This window comes from Pinus tabuliformis, chromosome 1_1 (genome assembly GCF_031772625.1).
Source record: "Pinus tabuliformis cultivar Carrire ecotype Pingquan chromosome 1_1, CPIR1, whole genome shotgun sequence".
NCBI classification, from domain to species: Eukaryota; Viridiplantae; Streptophyta; class Pinopsida; order Pinales; family Pinaceae; genus Pinus; species Pinus tabuliformis.
The window spans coordinates 740,752,567-740,776,968 of NC_142297.1; the positions used below are offsets into that span (position 1 = coordinate 740,752,567).

The 24,402-nt window shown below is 36.2% G+C and overlaps 1 protein-coding gene across 1 annotated transcript; it reads left to right on the forward strand.

Annotated features, from left to right (window-relative positions):
- Positions 1 to 6,106: 6,106 nt before the first annotated feature.
- On the forward strand, positions 6,107 to 22,301 carry LOC149216099 (TMV resistance protein N-like). Its single transcript, XM_089389826.1, has 6 exons — positions 6,107 to 6,310; positions 6,494 to 6,773; positions 18,269 to 19,037; positions 19,260 to 20,337; positions 20,490 to 20,855; positions 20,946 to 22,301. Exons 1-6 carry the CDS (start codon positions 6,107 to 6,109, stop codon positions 22,299 to 22,301), a joined length of 4,053 nt encoding a protein of 1,350 aa, XP_089245952.1.
- The last annotated feature ends 2,101 nt before the right edge of the window (positions 22,302 to 24,402 follow it).

Genomic DNA, 24,402 nt, shown 5'->3' on the forward strand with positions numbered 1-24,402 from the left:
CAGACTCATCAAGCATAGCACGAGCCATTTGTTGAACCGTTCTGTTCATCCTTTCCACCACTCCATTTTGCTGAGGAGTCCTTGCAGTAGAGAATTCCCTTCTTATTCCATGTTCTTCACAAAAGTCAAAAAATTCATCCGAGGTAAATTCCCCTCCTCGATCAGACCTGAGGCATTTGATTTTGCGATCTGATTCATTTTCAACCAAGGCTTTGAAAGCTTTGAATTTTTCGAAAGCTTCATATTTATGCTTCAGAAGTCCTATCCAACACATCCTGGAAAAGTCGTCAATGAACAATATAAAGTATTCTTCTCCACGAGGTGACTTTTTCCTTGATGGACCACATAAATCAGTATGGACAAGTTCAAGTGGCTTACTAGCTAATCCTTCCTTCTCAGGGAAATGTGTTCAGGTTTTCTTACCAAACTGACATGATTTGCATATTGTATTGTCTGGAACTCTAATGTCAGGAAGATCGCAAACAAATTGATATTTGCATGCTGTCCTTATCTGAGGGAAGCTTATATGCCCCAATCTTTTGTGCCATAGCCAATTTTCATCATTTTTGGTTAGATAGCATTGTTGCTGTCCTCCCTTGAGTATGTATAGATTATTTGGAGTTCTTATGCCTGTGTTCACTGTTTCTCCTGTATCAAGCTCACGAACAATACATCCATTTGATCGAAATATAACCTCATTTCCTTGATCACACATTTGGCTAACACTCAATAGATTATGCTTTAAGCCATCAATATACATAACATTTCCATCTTTGACCTTTTCCTTCAAAAGAACTGAACCTTTACCTTTTATGAGTGCAGGGGTGTCATTTCCAAATGAGACCTTCCTTTCCTTTTCTAAGGCACTATATGACTGAAGTTTTTCTTTATCACCTGTCATATGTTTCGAGCATCCACTGTTGATGTACCACTGATTTTCCTGTCCTTTCGCATATAAGGCTATACCACATCTTTTTGGTTGTGGTTCTTTCTTTCTCCATGTTTTGGGACCCAATGAAGCTTGCTCCTTATGAGATGTTTGCCAAAACTTACTCCTACATTCAGAATCTTCATGACCGAAGTTGTTACAAATAGAGCATTCTATTTCATTTTAAAGAGCAAAAAAGTTATTGTAGGTCCTCTTCATGCTCCTAGTCACACTCCTTTGATTTCGTGCTTCTCAGTCATGATGGTCTTGTAGGCAACACATTGAGCAACTTTGTGTCCAAAGTTATGACATGAAAAACATTAGCCATTAAAGAAATTCCTGCGATTATCAAATCTACCGACCAGGTGATTGTAGTTTCCATTGACATTCATTCTTGAGGCAAATTGAGAATGATTTACCTGCGGTTGGTTGTAGCTTCTGTTCATCCTTGAAGTAGATTGACCCCAATTTACTTGGTGATCTCTGTTCATCCTTGAAGTAGATTGACCCTGATTTACCTGGTGATCTGCTTTATGCCTTTGCTGACGATTGTCAACCTGTTCACTTCTCCTTGTTGCATCAAGATAACTTTTGGAGGTGGATGGATTTTGTGCTTGAGATGCTTCTTCAATATATCCAAGACCTATCTTGATTAGTGGATAACGCTGCACTTTGATAATATCATCTAAAGTTTCAAATCCTTTAGCAAATCTAAGATTAAGAGCTTTTGTTTTCTCAATATCTTTTCTAAGTTCCACAATTTCACATCTAACTTTTCATTGTGTTTTTCCCTTTCAACAAGTCGGAATGTCAGAGTATCTATGATCATACTCTTTTCTTCTAAACAGATTTTAAGTTTACAAATTTCTTCATAGAGATCATCTTCATCTATAGCATCCAAGAAATCATCATCTTCAAAAGCCATGAAAAGTCTATAATCATTACCATGTTCGTCTTCATCACTATTTGAAAGGCCATCGCTGTCTTCATGTGTATAATAACTCTTCTTACTTACATTTTGTTTTCTATTCCATTTAATTGGTTCCTTACCTTTATCTTTATGAGGACATTTGGCTACATAGTGACCGACTCTTTCACAAGCAAAGCATTTGAAAGGTAGCTTACCTCTGAATATTCCAGAACCCTGTTGAAGGTTCTTGACAAAATTTGATTCTTCCTTTCCTTCTGACGTATGCCTTGACTCATTATATTCTCCTTTTCCTGAAGCTTTGAATGTGGCTTCTCTCATGTTTGATGGTCCCCCTTTTCTCATTTCGAAAGCATTTAGGATTCCGTGCAGCTGTGACATAGTAATACTCTGAAGATTCTTCTTTTCTTCTATGGCAGAAACTTTCGATTCAAACATAGAAGACAAAGATCTTAGAACCTTTTCAACTAAAGTAACTTATTTTATCTCTTCACCCAAGTTTTTCATGCGATTAACAATCTCATCTATACGTAAGAAATAATTAGCCACACTTTCATCATTTTGCATTCTGAGAGTTTCATATTGAATTCTGAGAGATTGTATTTTTGCACGTTTTACCTGATTGTCTCCTTCATAACTTAGAATGATCTTGTCCAATATTTCTTTGGCGGTTTTGAGTTGCATAACCTTGATGAATTATGATTAAGATAGAGTCCTCGATAGAGTATTAACAACCTTTGTATTTGTTTCATACTGCTTTTTACCAGCCGTATCTGTAGGAGTTGTTGATGGAAATGTGTATCCTCCTTCCACAATATCCCAAACTTATGTACCAAGAGATTGAAGATAGGCTATGGTTCTTACCTTCCAATAGACGAAGTTGCTCCCATCAAATATTGGTGGCCTAATGGATGCCTCTTTTTCGTAGTTGCTCATGATGATAGATCTTCCTTCAAGCAATCAATCTTCTTCTGAGAGATTGTAGTTTTGCACGTTTTACCTGATTGTTTCCTTCATAACTTAGAATGATCTTGTCCCATATTTCTTTGGCGGTTTTGAGTTTCATAACCTTGATGAATTATGATTAAGATAGAGTCCCCGATAGAGTATTGACAACCTTTGTATTTGTTTCATACTGCTTTTTACCAGTCGTATCTGTAGGAGTTGTTGATGAAAATGTGTATCCTCCTTCCACGATATCCCAAACTTATGTACCAAGAGATTGAAGATAGGCTATGGTTCTTACCTTCCAATAGACGAAGTTGCTCCCATCAAATATTGGTGGCCTAATGGATGCCTCTTTTTCGTAGTTGCTCATGATGATAGATCTTCCTTCAAGCAATCAATCTTCTTCTGAAGGACCTGGATCTCAAACCAATTGTTGGAAATAATACTGAGAGGGGGGGCAGGTGAATCAGTATTAGCAATTTAAAAATTTTTCATTTCCATAAACAAATTGATATACGCCATTTATGTTAAGTAAACCACCATATATACGCAACTGTGTTTAGAGAAAAACGCGTATATCTTGCAGACTTCTAATTTAGTTAGTTAATCTTAATCTGTGTATTAGAACCATAAAACAGTAATCAAGTGCTGTAAAAAGTACAGGTAATCACACACATGGGCACAAGATATAAGGTGGAAACCCAATGTGGGTGAAAACCACCTGCTGGGATTCATCTCTATCTTCCTTTAATAAGAAACTTCTTTTTACAATATTTCTATACTGGTGCAATCTTATACCAGTACGCAGGCTTCTACCTGCAGAAGGCTACAACCTTCTCTCGTTCTCCAGCTTCTCCTGGAAGGGAGCTACAACCCCCTTAGCTTTTGTACTAGCTGATGTACTAGTACGTAGGTGCTAACCTACAAAAGGCTACAACCTTCTCTTTTCTTCTAGGGACCACATTTCATAAATTTTCAGACTGGATTCATCAATAACATCAATCAAACATCAAACATATCTACATCAAACAATCTCCTTTGCACCAACCAAAAACTGAATCAAACAATCACTTCTTTGAATGTTGTAACCGGAATACAGTAACAGTAACCAAAAGCCAATCCTGAACCCAGAACACTACAGCAACAAACAGAAGTAGCTAAAACATATTTTATGAGATGTACGCTACTTCAATATGTAGAATCTGCGCGCATACGCTGCTATATTAAGGCAAACCTGCGTATACACTATTTTGAATACCGAACCAGCGTGTATACATTCCTTTTCTATGCTAAACCTGTGCACAAAGCCCTGTTTGTTTTGTGTTGAGCGTTGATTGAGCCCCTGAGTTTGCAAGTGATAGTTTTCTGGACGGACACGATGGCAGTAGCTGAGGAAGTTATGGAAATCATAGAAATGATCGCCGAAGAGGTCGTACAGGCCCTAACTATGGGGGATGCTTCGGAATATGTCGGGATTGTGGAAGAAATCCTGAAATCACCGCCCATGCCAAGACCAAAGAAGGACAAACAAGTGATGGTTCTCATACGTGTGTCCCCGCGGAACCTACTGCACACCAAGCTGTCAATGGAGGAGAAGGGGAAAGCTGTCACCATAGAGATCGATGAAGAAGAAGAAGACCTGGAGGACCTTATCATCGAAGAGGATGAGGACGAAGGCATGGAGGAGGAAACTGAGCCTGCGCACCCCCCCGATAAAGTTGCCCACCTATGTCCCCTGTGGAAAGGGAAGGCTAAAGTGCCCAAGGACCTTGACAAGACCAAGAGCTCGCTCCAGACCCCGCTTCTCCCAGACAACATTTTTTTAGGGCACGCACCTAGGACGGGTGCCGAGCTTAAAATTTGAATATTGGGACCTTATTGACCACGAGAAGTTCCCTCACCTTGAGACCTCACACCTCATGAAGCCCAAGCAGAACACCACGACAGGGCTTACAGAATTAGAGCCGCGAAAGTGGTTGCACGGAGTGGAAAAGGTCGGGCTACTTAACCTGCTCTGGGTGCCACATTTCCACCGCACCCCAATAATAATTTTCGTCATCAAGCAGCTACTCTGCCTAGTGCATGATGGGTGTTTGTGGCTAGAGGAGCCCATCCCCATCATGACAGACTTGATTCACCGCATTTCCCGGCTTCCATGCAAAGGAGAGGACCCCGTAGACATCTCGGAAGGGAAGAGTAGTGACTTGGCCATCGCGGAGGCCATGAAGAAGAAATACAAGTTGGCGAAGAAGAAAAGGGGCTACGCCATATCCAGCATCAACAATAAAGTAATAAGATTGGTGACCCAAATATTGGTCAGTAAGATTATGTGCAAGTGTCGCGCGGACAAGGTACTCACGCCGGTGGTATAAGCACTTGCTGAATAGTGCGTGGAGGGGGTGTGGTTTAACTGGTCCGAGTTCCTCTGCAAGGAATTCTTAGAGAATTGTTGCAAAGCTCAGGAACAGGGCAAAATGTTCCACTATGCGTGGATTCTACTATCCATAGTACTTGTGGTAGGGGAATTGCCGGAAGATAGTCAATTCCCCACAATTGACAGGGATCTGTCGAAGGCCGCGAAGTATGCTTCGCTCTGGGTCACAAAGGATGCAAATAGGATCCGTGACAGTAAGATATTCTGGGTGTTCATGGAGATGAACCTTAGAATGGGGATCAACCACAAGTCGCGGTTGTCGCCCACTGTCTACAACAGCCTACAAAGTTTTGTGGAATTTAAAGCAGACATCCATAGCATATACAGCAGAGCGTGCAAGGACCCGACCAAACAATGGAGAAAGCTACCCTTAGTAGCCACGGACGATGTCATCTTTAACTTATTGGAGACATGGTCGCCGGAGTGGTGCACTCTAGACATCACGGAGATAGAAAATTCGGTGGCACAGAGGAAGAAAGAAGAGGCCAAACTATGCATCACACAATTGGCAAAAAAGAGAAGGAAGGAGGCAGCGGCAGCAGAAGCGTAGGCGGCGAAGGACGATGCATAGACAGTAACTGAATAGGAAAAGGCCGCAGTAGCAGCAGCACAGGAGGCACCCACGAAGGCGCGCGAGGGCCAAACGTCTCATTCACATGGGCAAGAAGCAGAGGAAGAAGAGGGAGGCGCGAACCTGCAAACCGCGTCAACACAGTTGAAGCGCTAGGACCAAACTGAGCGGACATGGCCGCACAAGAAGGTCAAGGCATCGAAGTTGTCTATTGACCCGATCACCCTAACCGAGGGTGATTTTCACGACATTGGTGAGACAGTGCGCGATGTCACCTCCGAGGCCCTCCAAAATTTTATGCAGGATAACCAGATTGTGTTAGGGGCCCTTAGAGCACAGCTGCAGGAGTTGCAGGTGCACCCTCCTCTGGCTAGTACCCTTTCGACCAGCCTCGTAGTCGAAACAACGACAACAAAACAGATGTTGCGCGCTCGGGTGTCGAATACCGTAGTGCTGCCAAAAGGGGCACTATTGACAATAGATGAGGCCGACAGGCCAATGGTTAGCCTATTGAAAGGTCTTGGCATCAACATGGTTGCACCCCTGCGGGAGACCTTATATGTTCCGTAGGATGGGATAATTGTAGAACTGCAGGCTAGGAAGAGCTGCGTGCTGCAAGTCCTCAACGAGCAGAAAATCAACATGGAACAGTTGAGCTTGTAGTGTGATGAAGTGGCGTCGTAGAATCAACAGCTTGTACAGGTACTAGATGAAGCTTGCCAAATCATCCCGAAGTTGGCCATCCCATCAGACACACTAGTAGAGGCACGCATCCACAGGCTAGCAGCAGGGGTGCACAAGGCGCGGGAGGAAATGACAAAGGTTCAGCTGGCACTAAACCTTCATATTGCCGAGATGCAGTTAAAGACGCAACCGTCCACCCCTCTGGAAGTCAGAGAACAACACGCTAGCGCTATTACAGCGGGATTGGACGAGATTGGCAGTGCAGTGCGAGACTGCACCAGCATGTTGGAAGAGTCATTTGAGGTCCTCACAAATCTGCAGAAGGACCCCAACATCCAGCGCTTAGAGACAGAGGCAAAAGAACTCCAACAACAGTATGACAGCGTCAAAGGAACTACGCAGATGGTGGCCCTCACTCAAAGGCTCGCACGGATGCAACAAGCCAAAGCATTGAAAGAACAGGTGGATGCAGCACGACACAAGGAAGCAGTCTTGAAGGCGCGTGTTCAGCCTTGGATCGACGAGGCCTTCACCATCACAACAGAAATTGAAGGCAAGCTCGCACACATGCAAGGGATACAGGCACAAATGCAGAGAAGAACTTCCGACACTGCGGTCTCAGAACAACGCATGTAGCAGATCTAGCAGGCAGCAGCTCAGTGTGCTGCCAACCTTGCAGCAGTTCGAGCAGAGTTGGAAGGACTCCGTGCGAAGATCTCCGCACCGGCAGAGTGACTCGAGGGCGAGTCATGATGTTTGTGTTGGGGGCCTGTTGGGCATGGAATCCCCCCAAGGCATGTTTTGGGGCTTAAAGCCCAAGTTTTGACCAAATCTTTTTGAAGTTATGATAGAGTCACAGGGTTGTCTGCCCTCGTTTTGTAATGTAATGTTGGCTTAATAGACCTACCCATGGTCTGCGGACCATGGGATTGTATAAATAGAGCGAGGCTCTAAGTGTAGAGAAAGGCACAAGAGCATGAGAATTCTAAGTGATTGAGTAAAAGTGAAAAGTGTGTCTTTGGGTTGTAGGGTAGGGGAAGGCTCTACAACTGAGTGCACAGAGGCCTAGTAGTTCGCAGATGAGTGCGCAAACCCCTGCAGCTGAGTGCGCAGGGTAGGTCGAGTCTGTAACCATTGGAAGAATCAATAAAGAGAAGTTTACCATATTTATGTGCATATTTTCCTATTTTAATATATGATTGGGTATAATTTGCAAGTATATTGTTTATCTGTTGCGCGAACTTATATGAATGTTTTGTATAAATAATTATAACGTAAGACATCCAAGTACGTAGAGGTAATTAACTGGTATAGGAAGATAAGTAAGATCTCGGGTAATAGCGCAGAGCGCGGCTCTAGTAGCGTGGAAGCTCCACAACCCCTGGTTAGGGCTGCGCGAAGGCAGTGTATCAGGGCGTGAGGAACAGGGAAGTGTGTGAAGTGACCTACGCGCAGGGACAAACAGTGGGACCAGTCGAACCTCTCAAACATCTCAAGGGTGCAGAAACCTGGTTCTAGCACCCTCCCATACTACTTCGGGTGAGACCTCAGTCCGTGCCCCGCGGACTGTTGCCGAAAGGGCCAGTAGTATAGGGATTTGTTTGGCTAATTAAACTCCGAACCTGGGTCAGGCCCAACAAGCCAACAATAATTGTTGAAAGCAACTCTTATGTGTGATCTTGTATGTCTAGTTTAAGTAAGTATCTAAAATCATAGTTAGTTACATCAATGTTGCATTTTGGACAATGCCATGTGTTTACATTATTGGGAATGAGTTTTTTCATGCATTGTTTCCCCACAATGATAGAAGGGTAATAAAGATAATAAAAACTCTCCATCCATATTTTATCCATTACAACCTTTACATGAAAGAGTGTGAATGTCTGAGAGACATTGATGTTGGAAAGCTATACAAGTGTTATTTTTTAGGTAGTTGGTAAGAAGAAGGTGCATATCTTGTAGTTAGGGATGGAGAAGTTGTAGCTAAGACTTCCTTTTCAAACCATGTTTTTAGAGTCTGGGTCTCTTCATTATCAGAGCTGACAAGAACAATAAATTTTAATGTAGTTCCAATATTTTTTCCATTGAATTCACTAACATGAGCAAAATTTATTGATTCATTTTCATTTTGTTGAATTTTTAATTTAATTTAATTTCATTCGGAGAAAAACAATTTCTAATTGAAATTACCCATTTAATATTTTCACATATCATTTTTAAAAATAGCAAAAATATATGAGATGAAGAAATAAAATTACGTTAACTAAAAAAAAATACAACTAAATGAGATAAGTGAAAATTATCATTACTAAAATACCATTGAGATAATTAAAATGAAAAATACCAAATAAAAATATATCACTACTAAATGCGATAAGACATTGCTACTAAAAATATTATTAAAGATAGTAAATATATATATATATATATATATATATATATATATAGTCAATTGACGTTATCTAAAATGGTTAAGAAAAATGATTTGTTATCTTCCCTACTTAAATTCAAATTCTTGCTAGTGATATGATAAACTATAATGCCTTAATGAATATTATTGTAATGTCTTCGCGGCTTGTGATAAAAATGTATAAACAATTACCAAATAAGATAAATGAAAAACCATTATAAAATTATATGATTTAAATTAAAAATACCATTGCTAAATGAAATAATACCAGTATAGATCCATCATAACCACCAATCTACGGAGAGCCAGGAAATTTGAAAAAAGATTTATACGTCAAGACAATTAATTCCTTTTGGTGCTTGATAAAACCATGATTAAGATAGATCCATCTCTCTATATAGACCATGTATAATTTTTCATTGTTTAACTTGTATTTTTGAATAAATTATTATTATTATTAATATTTTATATTAAAAATTGAATGAGTTACACATTTTCCTCTTATTAAGAAATAACTAAATTAGTTTACCTTTAATTTTAATTACTTTATCTTTGAAAGTTATATAAAATTAAATTATTTAAGATAAGCATAAAAATATTTTATGTATTATTTCAAGCGTGCAAGTGAAACAATGAGAATGTGATTTTTAACATTTTATAATGTTTTTAATCAAAACTAACCAAATATATATAATTATTTATGTTTTTACTATAGCCCAAAATGTTTTTTCATTTAAGTATTTTTTTTAAGAGACATATGTCAACTCTAAATTGACCATTGAAGAAATTACACATCCTCTCATACTCTATTGTAAAATGAACCTCTCAACCTAATAAATTAACAAATATATAAACAATTATTCAATAAAATAAGTGAAATATACCATCATTAGATAAGACAATTTAAACTAAAAATACGTTAAAATAAAATTTAATATTTGAAATGGTAAAAGTTAAATATCTGAGGTGCCTTCAAATATCAACTAAACGAAAAAACCAAAAACTTCAAAAGACATTACTCCTTTCTCTTTTTCACATGCCTTTATTACAAAAATGCCCATTAATGACATGCCTTTCGTAAAAATTCCAATTCCCATTACTAAATGGGATGGTGTGACATGTCTGCCTTGAAAATTTTAATTCCCAACTTCCATTACTAAATTCCAATTCCTATTAGTAAATGGGATTATGGGATACGAGTCATCAATTAAAAAAAACCCAAAAAAACCCTTGAGACTTCCACTAAGCAAGTGGTCCAGGTGTTTTTCACCTGAGTAGAGTTCCATGATGCAAGTGGCGTAGACAATTTAGTTTACTTTTGAAACGATGTGGATCTTTGAAAAAAAATCATAATCCTACGTCTATATCAACTCTAATCTTTCTCTCATATATGTTATGCTAAATAACAGAACAAACTTATACTTCCAATATGTTTGACATTCTTTCTACAATGGAGGGTTACTTGAAACCTATGGAATTATCCAAAGCCGCATCTATAGGCTTCACACGAATGTTGTCTACCACAACTTCTTCCAACACCTGTAAACACAGAAGATGATACCTCCAAAGCCCAACAATGTTACTCAAAAGCAAATAAACAGCTACTCAAAAGCAAATAAACATTGAATTACTATACGTTTGATTATCGCGTTATTGCTAGAAATTGCTAAGTATTTCTTTATATTCTTGGGATAATAGTTAAGATTGGTTTTTTTGGTTTGGTTTTCTTTTTCTAATCTAAGTTTTTTGGAAAAAAAATATATAAAAGAAGCTTTTTTTGTTCTATGTAAAAAGTTTATTATGTAACTGTGTTAAAAGTTGTGGACAGATTTGGAAAAAATCTGATATGAAAACATAAAGCGAATGGAGAGTGGGTTGAATGGTTGGATAATGTATACTTGTGAGTTGATTGTTGTGAATCTCCCTTCAATAATAAGGGTTGAATGGTTGGATAATGTATACTTGTGAGTTGGTTGTTGTAAATCTCCCTTGAATAATAAGAATACCGATTATCATTGTCCCGTGGATGTTTCCCTCACAGGGAGGGTTTTACCACGTAAAACGTTGTGTCAATCTATGTGTTTGATTATTCTGCTATCTTGTTTATTCCCCATTATTTTCTACAATTTCAATTTATTTGCAGGTTATGTTTTTGCTGCTCAACTCAACAAGTGGTATTAGATCTTTTAGAAAAAGTTTGTGTTAATGGTAAAGACGCAGAATGCGAAGTTTGAAATTGAAAAGTTCAATGAGGGTAATAGCTTTGAGCTATAGAAGGCTAAGATTTGGGATATGCTCGTGCATCGAGGAGTGGCAAAGGCATTGTTGGGCAGGGCAAAGAAACCCGTGGGCATGGATAGTGACGACTAGGAGGACATGGGTGCAAGATCCCTCAGTTCTATTTGTTTGTGCTTGGCAGATGATGTGTCGTTTAACATCCTTGAAGAGAAAATGATTGCAGGCTTATGGACCAAGTTAGAAAGTCTCTATATGACAAATTCATTGACAAACAAAATCTACTTGAAGTGGCAATTATACAATTTGTGGATGAAGAAAGGTACAAAGATATCTGATCATTTGAATTATTTCAATACTCTTTTACGTGAGTTGTCTAGTGTAGATGTAAATCTCCAAGGGGAAGACAAAGAAATTGCCTATTGTGTTCTCTTCCTAAGTCTTGGGATCATTTTGTAACCTCTATCAATTTTAGTTCTACTGATACCATCGATTTTGATATTGTTGTGGGAGCTTTGTTGTCTAAGGAAACTCGGGAAAAATCTAGTCTTGAAACCTCAACATCAGAAGCAATGGTGGCAAGAGGTCAATCAAAAGAAAAATATCAAAATTCGAGAGACACATCAAGATCGAAGTCAAGAAGCAAGAAGAGTAAGTTAAAGTGTTAGTATTGTAACAAATCAGGGTATCTTAAGGAGGATTGTTGGAAAAGAAGGGAACACGATGTTAAAAAGGACTCTACAAAGAAGCTAATTCAATTGAAACTAGTGCGGGTATTGTTGATGAGGTATTGTCCACTTCTACTATTTCTCAACATCATCATAATTGGTTGCTAGATTCTGGTGCTTCCCATCATATGTGTGTTCATAGGAATTGGTTCTCGTCATACCAATCTATTGACGATGGTGTGGTTTTCATGGGTAATGATATTACATACAAAACTATTAGGATTGGTAGTATCAAGATTAAAATGTATGATGGTACTATTAGAATGTTAACAGAGGTGAGTCATATGCATGAGCTTAGAAAGAACTTAATATCTTTGGGAGTGCCATATTTCACTGGTTATAAATGTATAGTTCAAGGTGGAGTTATGAAGGTGACGAAAGGCATCTTGGTAGTCATGAAGGCTAATATGTTTGGGAACCTTTATAATCTTGAAGGAAGGACAAAAACATATCATGCAATAGTACCATTTGAAGGTGCAAGTGACTCTACTCGTTTATGGAATCAGTGCTTGGGTCATATGAGCGAGAAAAGGTCGAAGGTATTGGTTGATCGTAAGTTACTTCCAAGATTGAAATCTTTGAATTTGAATTTCTATGAGCATTCTATTTATGGAAAACAATCTAGACATAAATTTAAAATAGGAAAACATGTTAGTAAAGGCATCCTTGATTACATCCATTCATATCTTTGGGGACCATCTCATGAAGTCTCTTTTGGAGGATTGTCATATTTTGTAACATTTATAGATGATTACTCTAGAAAGGCATGGATATATTTACTGAAAAGAAAAGTTGATGTATTTGATGCTTTTAAGCAGTATAGAGATTTAGTTGAAAAGAGCACTAGCAGGTCAATTCAGTGTTTGAGAATTGACAATGGAACCGATTTTACTTCAAAGGAATTTGAAAATTATTGCAAGGAAGTTGGGATCAAAAGACATAAAACCACGGTTTATACTCAGCAAAATGGTGTTGCTAAATGCATGAATAGGACTCTTCTAGAGAGAGCATGGAGTATGCTTAGTAATTCCAAGTTGTAACATGAATTATGGGAAAAATAAGTTGTTACAACGTGTTATTTGGTAAATCAGTCACCATCAATTGAAATTAGTTGTAAGATTTCGGAAGAGGTACGGACATTTCAACCTTGTGATTATTCAAATCTTAAAGTTTTTGATTGTGATGCCTATGCTCTTATTCCAAAGAATCAATGTTCTAAGTTAGATCCAAAATTAAGAAAGACTAATATTTGTTGGGTATGGTGATGGAGTTAAGGGATATAGATTGTGGGATCATACTACCCACAAAATTATCATTAACATAGATGTCAGATTTGATGAATCATCACTCATAAAATCATATGTAGATGGTGAAATGAATCAGACAAAAGTACCACATATTCAACAAGTTTAAACGGAAATCATCTTCAAGGGAGGAGGATCATGAAGATGTTCATGAAGAAACTCCTACAGAAGTAGATGAGGATACAGAAAATTCTCAGGAAACTGAGGAAATTCCACAACAAATTGTACAAAGGTCTACAAGGATCAGACCTTTTCCTAAAAGGTATGATGATTTTGCTACATCTGTTGCTTTAAGTTCTAATGATGGATAACATAGTTGTTATCATGAAGCAATGGAAGTATTTGATAGCAATAAATGGAAAGTAGTAATGAAAGAGGAAATAGATTCCTTACAAAGAAATAAGACATGGGATCTGGTGGAACTTCCTAAGGGCAGGAAGGTTGTCGGTTGCAAGTGGGTTTACAAATTGAAGAAAGGAGTTGATGATATTGTTCAGAAGTACAAAGAAATATTGGTCGCAAATGGATATTCTCAAAGGGAAGGTATTAATTTTCATGAGATTTTTTCACCAGTTATTAAGTGTGTTTCAATTAGAATTGTGTTAGCATTAGTTGCATTACTTGATCTAGAGTTAGAACAACTATATGCTAAAACAACATTATTACATGGAGATTTGGATGAGGATATATATATGGAACAACCATATTAAGGGTTTGCTCAAAATCACAACAAGAGGTTTGTTTGGAAACTCAAGAAGTCATTGTATGGCCTGAAGCAATCTCCTAGGCAATGGTACAAGAAGTTTGATTCCTTTATGATGAGCTACAATTTTACCAGAAGTGAGTATTAGCATTGTGTTTACTTTCAAAAGTTGGAAAATGGCATATTCATTATTTTGGGGTTATATGTTGATGATATGCTTATATCAAGCAACATGGTTGAGATCAATAGGTTAAAGGCTCAGTTAGCTAGGACTTTCGAAATGAAGGATCTTGGAACAACAAAACAAATCTTGGGCATGGAGATTTACAGAGACATGAAAAATGGTAAGTTGTGGTTATCACAACAAAAGTATGTGGAGAAAATACTTCTGAGATTCAGTATGAATAATGGGAAACTTGTTCAAATCCCTTTAACTTCCCATTTCAAGCTTTCTTTAGGTTTGTGTCCTAGTAATGATGAAGAAAAGGAGTATATGACTTGGGTACCATATCCTAATCTAGTAGGATGCTTAATGTATGCGATGGTTAGTACAAGGCTAGATATTTCACATGCAATTGGTGTTGTCAGTAGATACATGGAAAATCCAGGTAAATAGCATTGGGCAACAATGAAATGGGTGCTTCAGTATCTTAAAGGCACAAGTAATTACTGTATCACCTATAATGGTACTAGTGATTTATTCTGTGGTTATGTTGATTCATATTTTGTAAGTGACTTGGACAAGAGGAGATCCAATTCTCAATATGTTCTTACTCTTGCAGGTGGAGTTGTTAGTTGGATGTCAAAGCTTCATAACATAGTTGCTTTATCCACTACTAAGGCAGAATACATAGTTGTCTCACATGCTTTCAAAGAGGCAATTTGGTTAAAAGTTTTGCTAGGTGAGTTTGGAAGGGTGCAGGACAAGGTGAAAGTATTTTATGATAGTCAAAGTGCTATTCATTTGGAAAGGAATCCATCGTATCATAGTAAGAAAAAACATCTACCTATTAAATACCATTTTGTAAGACATGTTATTGATGAAAGTGGAGTGGTGGCTCTAGAAAGGGTCCATACAACGAAAAATTGCATAGACATGTTCACAAAACCAATCTTGTCAGAGAAGCTAAAATGGTGCCTAGCTTCTCTTGGCTTGCAAGGAAGGTGATGAATAATTTACACATGATATATCAGGTAAATTGTTGTCAAGGAAGAGATTGTTAGAAGTTGTCAACTATTTCCATATATTCTTGGGATAATAGCTAAGATTGGTTCCTTCGGTTTGGGTTGTTTTTAATAATCTAAGTTTTTTGGAAAAAAAAAAATATAAAATATTTTTTTTGGTAAAAAGTTTATTATGTATCTGCTTTAAAAGTTGTGGACAAATTTATAAAAAATTGACAGGTTGATATTTATCCATGTAAGCCTATAAAGGAAATATGAAAACATAAAATGAATGGAGAGTGGGTTGAATGGTTGGATAATGTATGCCTGTGAGTTGATTGTTGTAAATCTCCCTTGAATAGTAAGAATAACGATTATCATTGCCCATGGATGTTTCCATCACAAGGATTTTTTACCATGTAAAGCATTGTGCCAATCTTTGTGTTTGATTATTCTGCTATCTTGATTATTTGGCATTATTTTCTACAATTTCAATTTATTTACAAGTTATGCTTTCGCTGCTCAACTCAACAAGTTTTATCATTACTATGCTCATGTTGTGCTTGATAAAATCCATGGTTAAAAAGTTAAGAAGGATCTATGCAACATGATATTATTGCCTTTCCATCTACACTTATTGTTGCAGGTTCATGAAGACGCATCCCACCAGAGTTTCTGAACTACGACTTACCATAAAAAATAGGATCTGTTATAATTCGAGTAGATGTGCATGACAAATGATTTTTTGCAGCATCATATTCTCGTTTGCAAAGCCTTGGATATGCGAAAAGAAAATAATGTTAATAGTAAGGTAATCAACATATTTGGTAGCAATCAGAGATGAAATGGCTTAGGATGTGGTGTTGAATCCATACCATGGGAGATGGGGCAAAGGATGTCTACATGCACTTGAGTAAATGGAGCATTTTTTAGGCAACCCACGAAAACACAAGTTAGGTTGAACGAAACCATGATTAACAACTGATATTCTTGGTGCCAAACGAAATTCAAAAGGAAAATGGTAGGCAATTGGATTAAATTCAATTCATTGAAGATATGTGAAGATATTATTTAGGTATGGCAGGCAGTAGTGATCAACTTTTAAATGTGGAGGGTGGTAGGAGGAAAGGTGTTTAGGTTGTGCAACATTCTCAGACAACCCTTGAATGGTACAGTGGTAGCTTGAAATGAATAAGCTTTGAAGAGATTATATCAGAGATTTTCATACTTCGTGGAAAATAGTGCAATTGTCTAACAAATTATCGAGCAGAACATAGTACAAGAATAGAGTTAATCCAAAATTGAAAAGTCTTAAGACATTGAAATGAATAAGCTTTGAAGAGAATATATCAGAGATTTTCATACTTTATGGAAACTAGTGCAATTGTCTAACAAATTATCGAGCATAACATAGTACAAGAATAAAGTTAATCCAAAAATGCAAAGTCTTAAGACATAAAAATGCAAAAGATTAAAGAGTGGATAATATGAGTATAATTGGCATACGCTGAGTGGTGTATGTTAAAGAATTTTAAAATACAAATATTAAAGCAATGGAGGCAAATATTAATTACTATAGCAGTAAATTGATGATTTGTTTATTGTGTTATTATTATTATTTTTATTTAATAAAAAATTAACTAATTATATAAAAACTAATACTTACTAATAAAATATTACTTTTTATATATAATTAATATTTATTAATAAAATAAAGCATAGTTTAATTTATAAATGAAAAATTTGGCAATTTTTTTTTTAAATTTAAATTTAAATTGTTTAATCTATATAATTAATATCAGAGAGAGTTTTTAGAGAAACAATCTATTTAAACATTCAAAAATATATTTAAATATATATATATATATATATATATATATATATATATTTTTAAAATGGTTTTACGACCAAAAAAACTATTTATCTCTAATTTAAACTACACCATAAAATAATACCCTCGAAAAAACTGTCGTAACCTATCAGCCCCGTCACCAATAAACATGAATCTCTCTACAAATGAGGGATATGGTATTAAATTCCAAACATTGTCCATGGTGTTGCCTGGGGTGGTCCCTCTTCACGTGTTGGTCGGTTTGAAAAGAATAAAGGAAAACGAAACTGCAAGAACGCATGAAATGCATAATGTTAAAACTTTTTCAATAATGCATGAAATGCCTAATGTTAGAACTTTTTCAATTTAAGAAAATAACTTTTCTTAAATCAAACAAGACTAGACTTTTATCATTGATTTGAATAGAGTCACTTCGTAAATAAGTTTTATGACAATAATTTAAAATTGACCAAATAATTTAGAATTTTACAACACATCATTCACCAAAAGATCTGCTGTACCATAGAATATCATGTAATATCACTGTCAAATGTCCTCTAGTGCTCCTACCATACGGATAGAACTAAAGGCTTGGGACCTCCTCTTTACTTTTTCGATGGAAAATTAATTTTATAATAAATAATCAGCGATCGAAGTCAGTCCGTGAATTTGTCAGTCAATTGAACCTGCCAAATAATGCATATGTTATTCAAATGAACCTGTATTTTTGGCAGTTGTCAATATCATTCCACTATACCTGTAAATATCGTATGTGGACAGTGGACTGTATTATTGGCTTTGGACATCTTTTTAGTCGATGAACTTTTATATAAACCTTAATGCTTGAAGCTGTTGCTGAAGCAGTAGTTTAAATAATATATATTTTTTTATCATGGGTGGAAACGTTATAGTTTGAAGTTATTAAATTTACATAATAATATAAATGTTTTTATATTTAAAAATATAATTTAAATAATGAAATATTATAATTAAAAAAAATAAATTTATTACACTATTTTATTTTTATTGTTAAATTATAAACTCTCTTTTCAGATTACTACAACATTATATTATATTATATTATATAAATAAAATTTAACTATCTAAAATAATTTAAAATCCCTTTTTTTCTAAATACTTGTAATTTTGAATCATTAGCTTAAATCGTTATCTTGTAAAAACAAGTTTTTCATGTATTATTAACAATTATAATAAAAATTTTCATGTATTACTAACAATTTAATTAAAATTATAATTCAATTGGAAAAAAATCCCAATATTTACTAAATTGTTTAGTAAAATATAAGTATCTAGTGACTAATATTTACAAAATATTTAATAAAATATAAATGTTATAATTGACGGTGCAGCTTGACCATATGCCAAATATTGTTTTTTAGTCTTTTTGTGGGAAGCGAATCTTGAATATCAAGTGGCGGATGGTGCCAAAGTGTTAGCTGTGACAACCACAGTGTATCGACATTGCTCACAAACTCTCTTGCTTCACGCTGCCTACAGTTTCCGCTCCTCTGGTCTACCTTCCTGCCCTTCCTCTTTTTGTTACTCTTATAACGATTTTATCTTTCTGTCTATCCCATTCATCCAAATCCCCATTCCAATGGCAGACAAAACAATGCGCAACCGGGGCAATGCTTCTGGTGCTTCTTCCTCCTCCATGGCCTCGTGTTCTTCCCTGATTTCTTATAACAGCCACGATGTTTTTATCAATCATCGTGGCCCTGACGTAAAGACCACCTTCGCCACAGATCTATACCGTAGTCTTAATTCCCGTGGACTGCGAGTTTTTCTGGACAAACCGGAACTGGAAGTTGGGCAAAATATTACTCCTCAAATACTACACGCAATCGAAACCTCCTTCATCCACATCGCCATTTTCTCATCGACTTATGCCGAATCAAAATGGTGTCTAGACGAACTGTTGCACATGTTGAATGCATTTCAGTCGAGGCCGAATGAGGTTACAATTATTCCTATCTTTTATGGTGTCAAGCCTTCGGAGCTCCGGTGGACCACTAAAGGACCGTATGCTGAAGCCCTAAGCGATCACGAAAAGAAGCAGCGATTCGACTTCAATGCCATTCAGAAGTGGAGAGGCGCTCTTTCTGAGGCTGCAGAAATAAGTGGTCTCGATTTGGAGGCGTTTAATGGGTGAGTACCTGCATCTGACCTCTGCCTTTCTCCCTTTCCCATTTACCTTTTTAATTTATTGGAGTCATAGATTTCTGTAGGCGCTTCTCACTTTTTTCTTCTATAACCTGATATTCAGCAACGTGGAGCCTTTCTCCCTTTCCCATTTACCTTTTTAATTTATTGGAGTCATAGATTTCTGTAGGCGCTTCTCACTTTTTTCTTCTATAACCTGATATTCAGCAACGTGGAGCAACTTTTGGATGATGTGTTGCGATGGGTGTCCAAAGTATGCGACAAAACCCCATTGAAGTATGTTGCCGAACACCCAGTTGGGCTGAAAGAAAAATTAGAAAAATTTGAAAGCACGGTGTTATGGCCAGAGAAAACCAAGGTTTTCGGGATCGTGGGTGCAGGTGGTGTTGGTAAGACAACGCTGGCCACAGAATTCTTCAGCAAGAGGAGGTCAAATTACAATAGATCAGGCTTTTTGTACGAGGTCCGAGAAAACACAGCTAAGGGTTCTCTGCCTTCTTTGCAGAGGAAACTCCTTAAGCAGTTGACTGGATTGGATCTGCCAATCGACAACATTCACGAAGGCACAGGCATGCTTGTAAGGCATCTTTCTTCCTCTCACATTCTCATCATTTTAGATGACGTAGATGAAGCCTTCCAACTGGAAGCCTTTTTGCCAATTAAAGATATTGTAAACCCCAATAGCTTGATTCTGATTACCTCTCGCGACAAGAAAGTCCTCAAGAAAGCAAAAATCGCAGAGGCATCAATTTATGAGCTAAAGGGACTAAACAGACAGCACTCCAAAGAGCTTTTCTGCTTTCACGCCTTTGGTCAACCACATCCACAACCAGAATTTGCAGATCTGGCATATCAGTTTATAACAGCCTGCGATGGATTGCCGCTGTCATTAAAAGTATTTGGTGCGCTTCTCTTTGGAGAAAATGAAACATCTTACTGGGAAGAGACATTGAATCGGCTTCACCGCCTACCTCCCGAGATACAAAAAAGACTTAGAATCAGCTACGATTCACTTGATCCAGAGGAGCGACAAATATTCTTGAATGTTTGCTGCTTTTTTATAGGAGAGGACAGAGATACTGCCGCAAGAATTTGGGGTTCCGTGGGGCTTCGAAATATAGAGAACAAGTGCCTCTTTAAAACGGACAGTAAATATAAGATACAAATGCATGATCATGTTAGGGATTTGGGAATAAGCATTGCTGAGGAGGAAGAAATCATGCCCCGTGGTCTTTCGCATCACACGACTAACAACATTGACGATTTGTTGGAACGATCATCCCGTGTAAGTATTTCAAACATTCACACCTTTGTTTTGGGTTTGAAGACGAATCTTTAGGGTTGTTTCCTTTGTTTTAGTTTAAATAAAAATTTGAAGGTTTTTTTATTCAAGACTATGATAGATCTGTGGCGTGGATACATTTTTCGAAGTAACAGGTAATAGCTGAAGTTCGCGGCATTAAGATGGTCAATCGGGCAGATCTCACAGAGGATTCGCAAATTATAATGGAGTGTTCAGAAATGTCATGGTACAAAAGATGGAGTGAAGAGGTACTGGGGAACTGTCTGAGGTATCTGTTCGGTAATTTCAATCTTCGTGGTATTTCGAATTTGCAACTTGTTGCAACTAAAGAGCGTTATTTAGAACGCATATTGAGGAGGGCGCAGTCACCACAACTCATGTGGCTCCGCTGGTATAATTGTGGATACTCTTGCCTACCTTCTTGGATTCCAATGGAGAGTTTGAGAGTTTTAGATGTTGCAGGGGAAAATTTAAAATTATTGTGGCAACATGAATCTCAGGTATGTTTTTTTTCCTAATTCCATTTCATTTTGTAATGCGAAAGTTATGGTTAAAACGTCCTTGTGATAGTTGAAACGTGTAAATTGCAGGCCCCTCTCCAACTGCGAGAGTTAAATATCTGCGCTCCCCTTTTAAGCTTTCCTAAATCCATAGGGCAGCTGAAACACCTAGAAAAGATTGGCATATTTCATGCACTATTCAAAACCATGCCAGAAGAATTTTGCGATCTGCCATCGTTGAAATACCTCGAGTTAAGATGCTGCTCAGAAATGGTGTCGCTTCCTGATTCCTTGGGTACCTTAAGAAACCTCGAGCACATTGATTTGTCTGGTGCTTTGAGTTTGCAGATGCTTCCAAACTCATTTGGGAATTTAACTCGACTCAGGCATCTAGTGTTGAGAGATTGCTGCAGTTTGGTCATCTCCAATGGAGCATTTGGAAATATTATCACCCTGGAACACATAGATCTTTCAGGTTGTAGCAATGTCAAAGAATTGCCATCACAAATCGCATATCAACGGTCCTTGAAAACATTAGATGTGTGTAAAACGAAGTTATCGAAATTGCCAAGCGGTATTGGAGACATATGCAAATTGGAAGCTCTGGAATTAGGAGGGGAGCCTTTGTTGGAAATGCTGCCAACATTGTTCGGTTGCCTCAAAAGCTTGAAGGAATTGTTTCTCTTCAACTGCTCGAAATTTAAATGCTGGCCGGATTCATTTGGACTGGTTAGTCAATTGATAGAGTTGAAAATTTGCAGATGTGGGATAGAATATTTACCACGAGATATTCTGGGGATGAAGAATCTGGAAATTTTAATAATCGAAGATTGTCCGCTGCGGGAACTTCCATTTAAAAAGGCTGGAGGAGAATTGGACTTCAGTGATGACAAATGCATGCTTAAGCTCAAAACGCTAGTGCTGGCACGCACAAAAATATCAGATGTATGCTTTCACGAAGGTTTTTGCCCGAATCTTCGATATATGTTCTTTGTGGAGTCTTTCGAATTGAGAGGAATAAAAGGGCTTTCTCGTCTGGCCAAGCTTCAATATCTCTACGTCAGCCCGTGTCCAAATGTGGAGGCGCTGCCCGGTATGGAACACCATTTGATCCCAATTGAGGAGGCGGATTTTACTATATTTGGGCGACTATGTTATCTACAAATTATGGGGAGACTTACAGATGGGGCATCCTCTCCTTTGACGCCTCTTATGACGGTGAGATTTCCAAATATTCCTCAAATTTACCATCCACAAAAATTCAGAATTATAAATGCAATGATGTATGTAAATAAACATAGTGAGATAGAAGAAGCAATATATTTGAAGAGTTTGATAAGTGAGTGGTCGCTCTTGCTATCGACTGCAGACAGAGACGACGACGACCAGAAGAGCCGAGGGTTTGATATTTCCAGACTTTTTATATCACGTGGGGCATTTCCGTGATTTATGTTTTCTCTGGTAAAGGTTAATATCATTTGTTTATTGAACTACCTTTTTCGAGGTTGCATCTGTTGGATTGCATTTCTGGGAGTGTCATGGATTAGTTTGGAATTTTTTTGACGTCTAATAAATATTGATATATAAATTAAATTAATATAAATCTAAACTATATATGTATATATAATTTTAACTTAAATTTAAATTTATGTTAACATAATTGTGGTGAGAGGTATTTTAAACTTAATATAAAGAATATGAGCAGATGTAAATATATTAAATTTATAAAATATAGATTATTTTAAATATTTATAAATGGGTTTAATTAAATAATAATAAAATGTTGAAAGTAATATAAAGGGTAGTATAAGAAAATGTAATATTTATAAAAAAATAAAAATAATAAAATTCAATTTATTATATTGTAATTTTGTTTTTATTAATAAAATTATGAATAATTTTTTAGATAAAAGAAAATCATAATATACATATCACATAAAAATATATAACATATAGGTAGTAGCTATAAGTTAAGATATATTCTACATTATAAATTAAAATAATAATTTTATAACGATTTTTAAATTTAATGATTAAGCATATAAAAACTTTAATACTTACAGTAAATTTATAATATAACAATATTTTTAATTATGGATATTCAACTTATTTTACCATATATATTATTAACTTGTAAATAGGCTTTGTTACAATTATCTAAACTCTTTATCACATTTGTATCATTTGAAAATACATATATGATATAAATAGTAGCTATAAATTAAAATTCATTTTGACATATAAATAAAAAAGATAATTTGTAATCATATTTAAATTTCATAAAAATATAAAAACTAAATACTTACAATATAATTTTTTCTTTAACAATTTTAACCATCCATATTCAACACCACTTTATCATGAATATTATTATTTTGTAAACATGCTTTGTTACAATACCATTGCTCATCGATACAATATGCCCAAAAATCATTTCATATATATATATATATATATATATCTTGGCAATGAGAGACACTTTCCAACTCAGTATGGAAGAGATGTAATAACTTATTATATTATGTCATCTAAGCATTTTGACTAGGTCAAATTATATAAAAATAAAGATTTATTAAAATAAAATAAACCATTAATAAATTTGTGCTTGTAGAAGCTCCTTATTTGGAAAATTCGAATTTGTAGAGTTAATGCACATTTGAGAGGATCTGAGAGAATATTTGGCAGAGGATTTTGTGGGAAATTGTCTCCACATAGGTCCCTACCCTTCTACGCTTGTCATTTCATCATGGAATTCGATTTTGCTTGAGGGATTCTTGATGTCACTTAAGAAATTCGAATTTTCATGAAAGTGTTTTGGGATTGTCACCCATTTTCTTTGAGATTGTTACCATTTGCTTTAGGATTGGCTCCCAAACTTCTATATAAGAGAGCCATGGGAACTCACTATGTATCCATTGTTTACTAGCTATTGTGCTTGCGAAAACGTTGCTATTTTGTACACTTTTCAAGAATATCAATAAAAAGACTTTGAAAGTTTATTCATAGGTGTTATTCCTTTGGAATATAGGGCATTGTGAACTATTGGTATAATTTTTTCTATGCTTTGAGTTATTTTATTTCCCATATAATTGCTAGTGCAAAGCTATATTGTATTAACATTTGATTTAAGAGTAGACTCTAGATATTAGAAGTTCTAGATTATTTTCAAACAAATTTCTGGAAGTTTTAATAAATTGTTTGTTTATCAAAATATATATGAACTAATGTGTAACTGAAATATTGCAAAAGAATTATTTTTGGATCAAGCGTGAAGGGAAGTCTTTAGGAAACGAGCCCACTCTCAAAGCACCTTCAAAGGAACTCTGATTTGTTATTTAGATTTTCATAGTTTATCTCACGAAGAAGTGACTTACAGGGATTCATCTGGACATAGTTTGTATACAAGAAATCATTTAAAATTTTAAATCTTTTCAAATAGTGTTTCATTGATTTTATATTAGTTACTTGAAAGCTTTTTCTAAACTGAGTGAGTGATAGGGTTTATCCACATCACTTGATTTGATTTCTTGTATACTATTTGTATTTT

Bases quoted from the DNA above. Each gene is read 5' to 3' on its own strand.
- LOC149216099 (XM_089389826.1), top strand. From the start codon at position 6,107: ATGCAGGATAACCAGATTGTGTTAGGGGCCCTTAGAGCACAGCTGCAG. The intron at 6,774-18,268 runs GCATGTTGGAAG...ATTGTTTTTTAG, and splicing joins TGCAGTGCGAGACTGCACCA to TCTTTTTGTGGGAAGCGAAT. The intron at 20,856-20,945 runs GTATGTTTTTTT...TGTAAATTGCAG, and splicing joins TGTGGCAACATGAATCTCAG to GCCCCTCTCCAACTGCGAGA.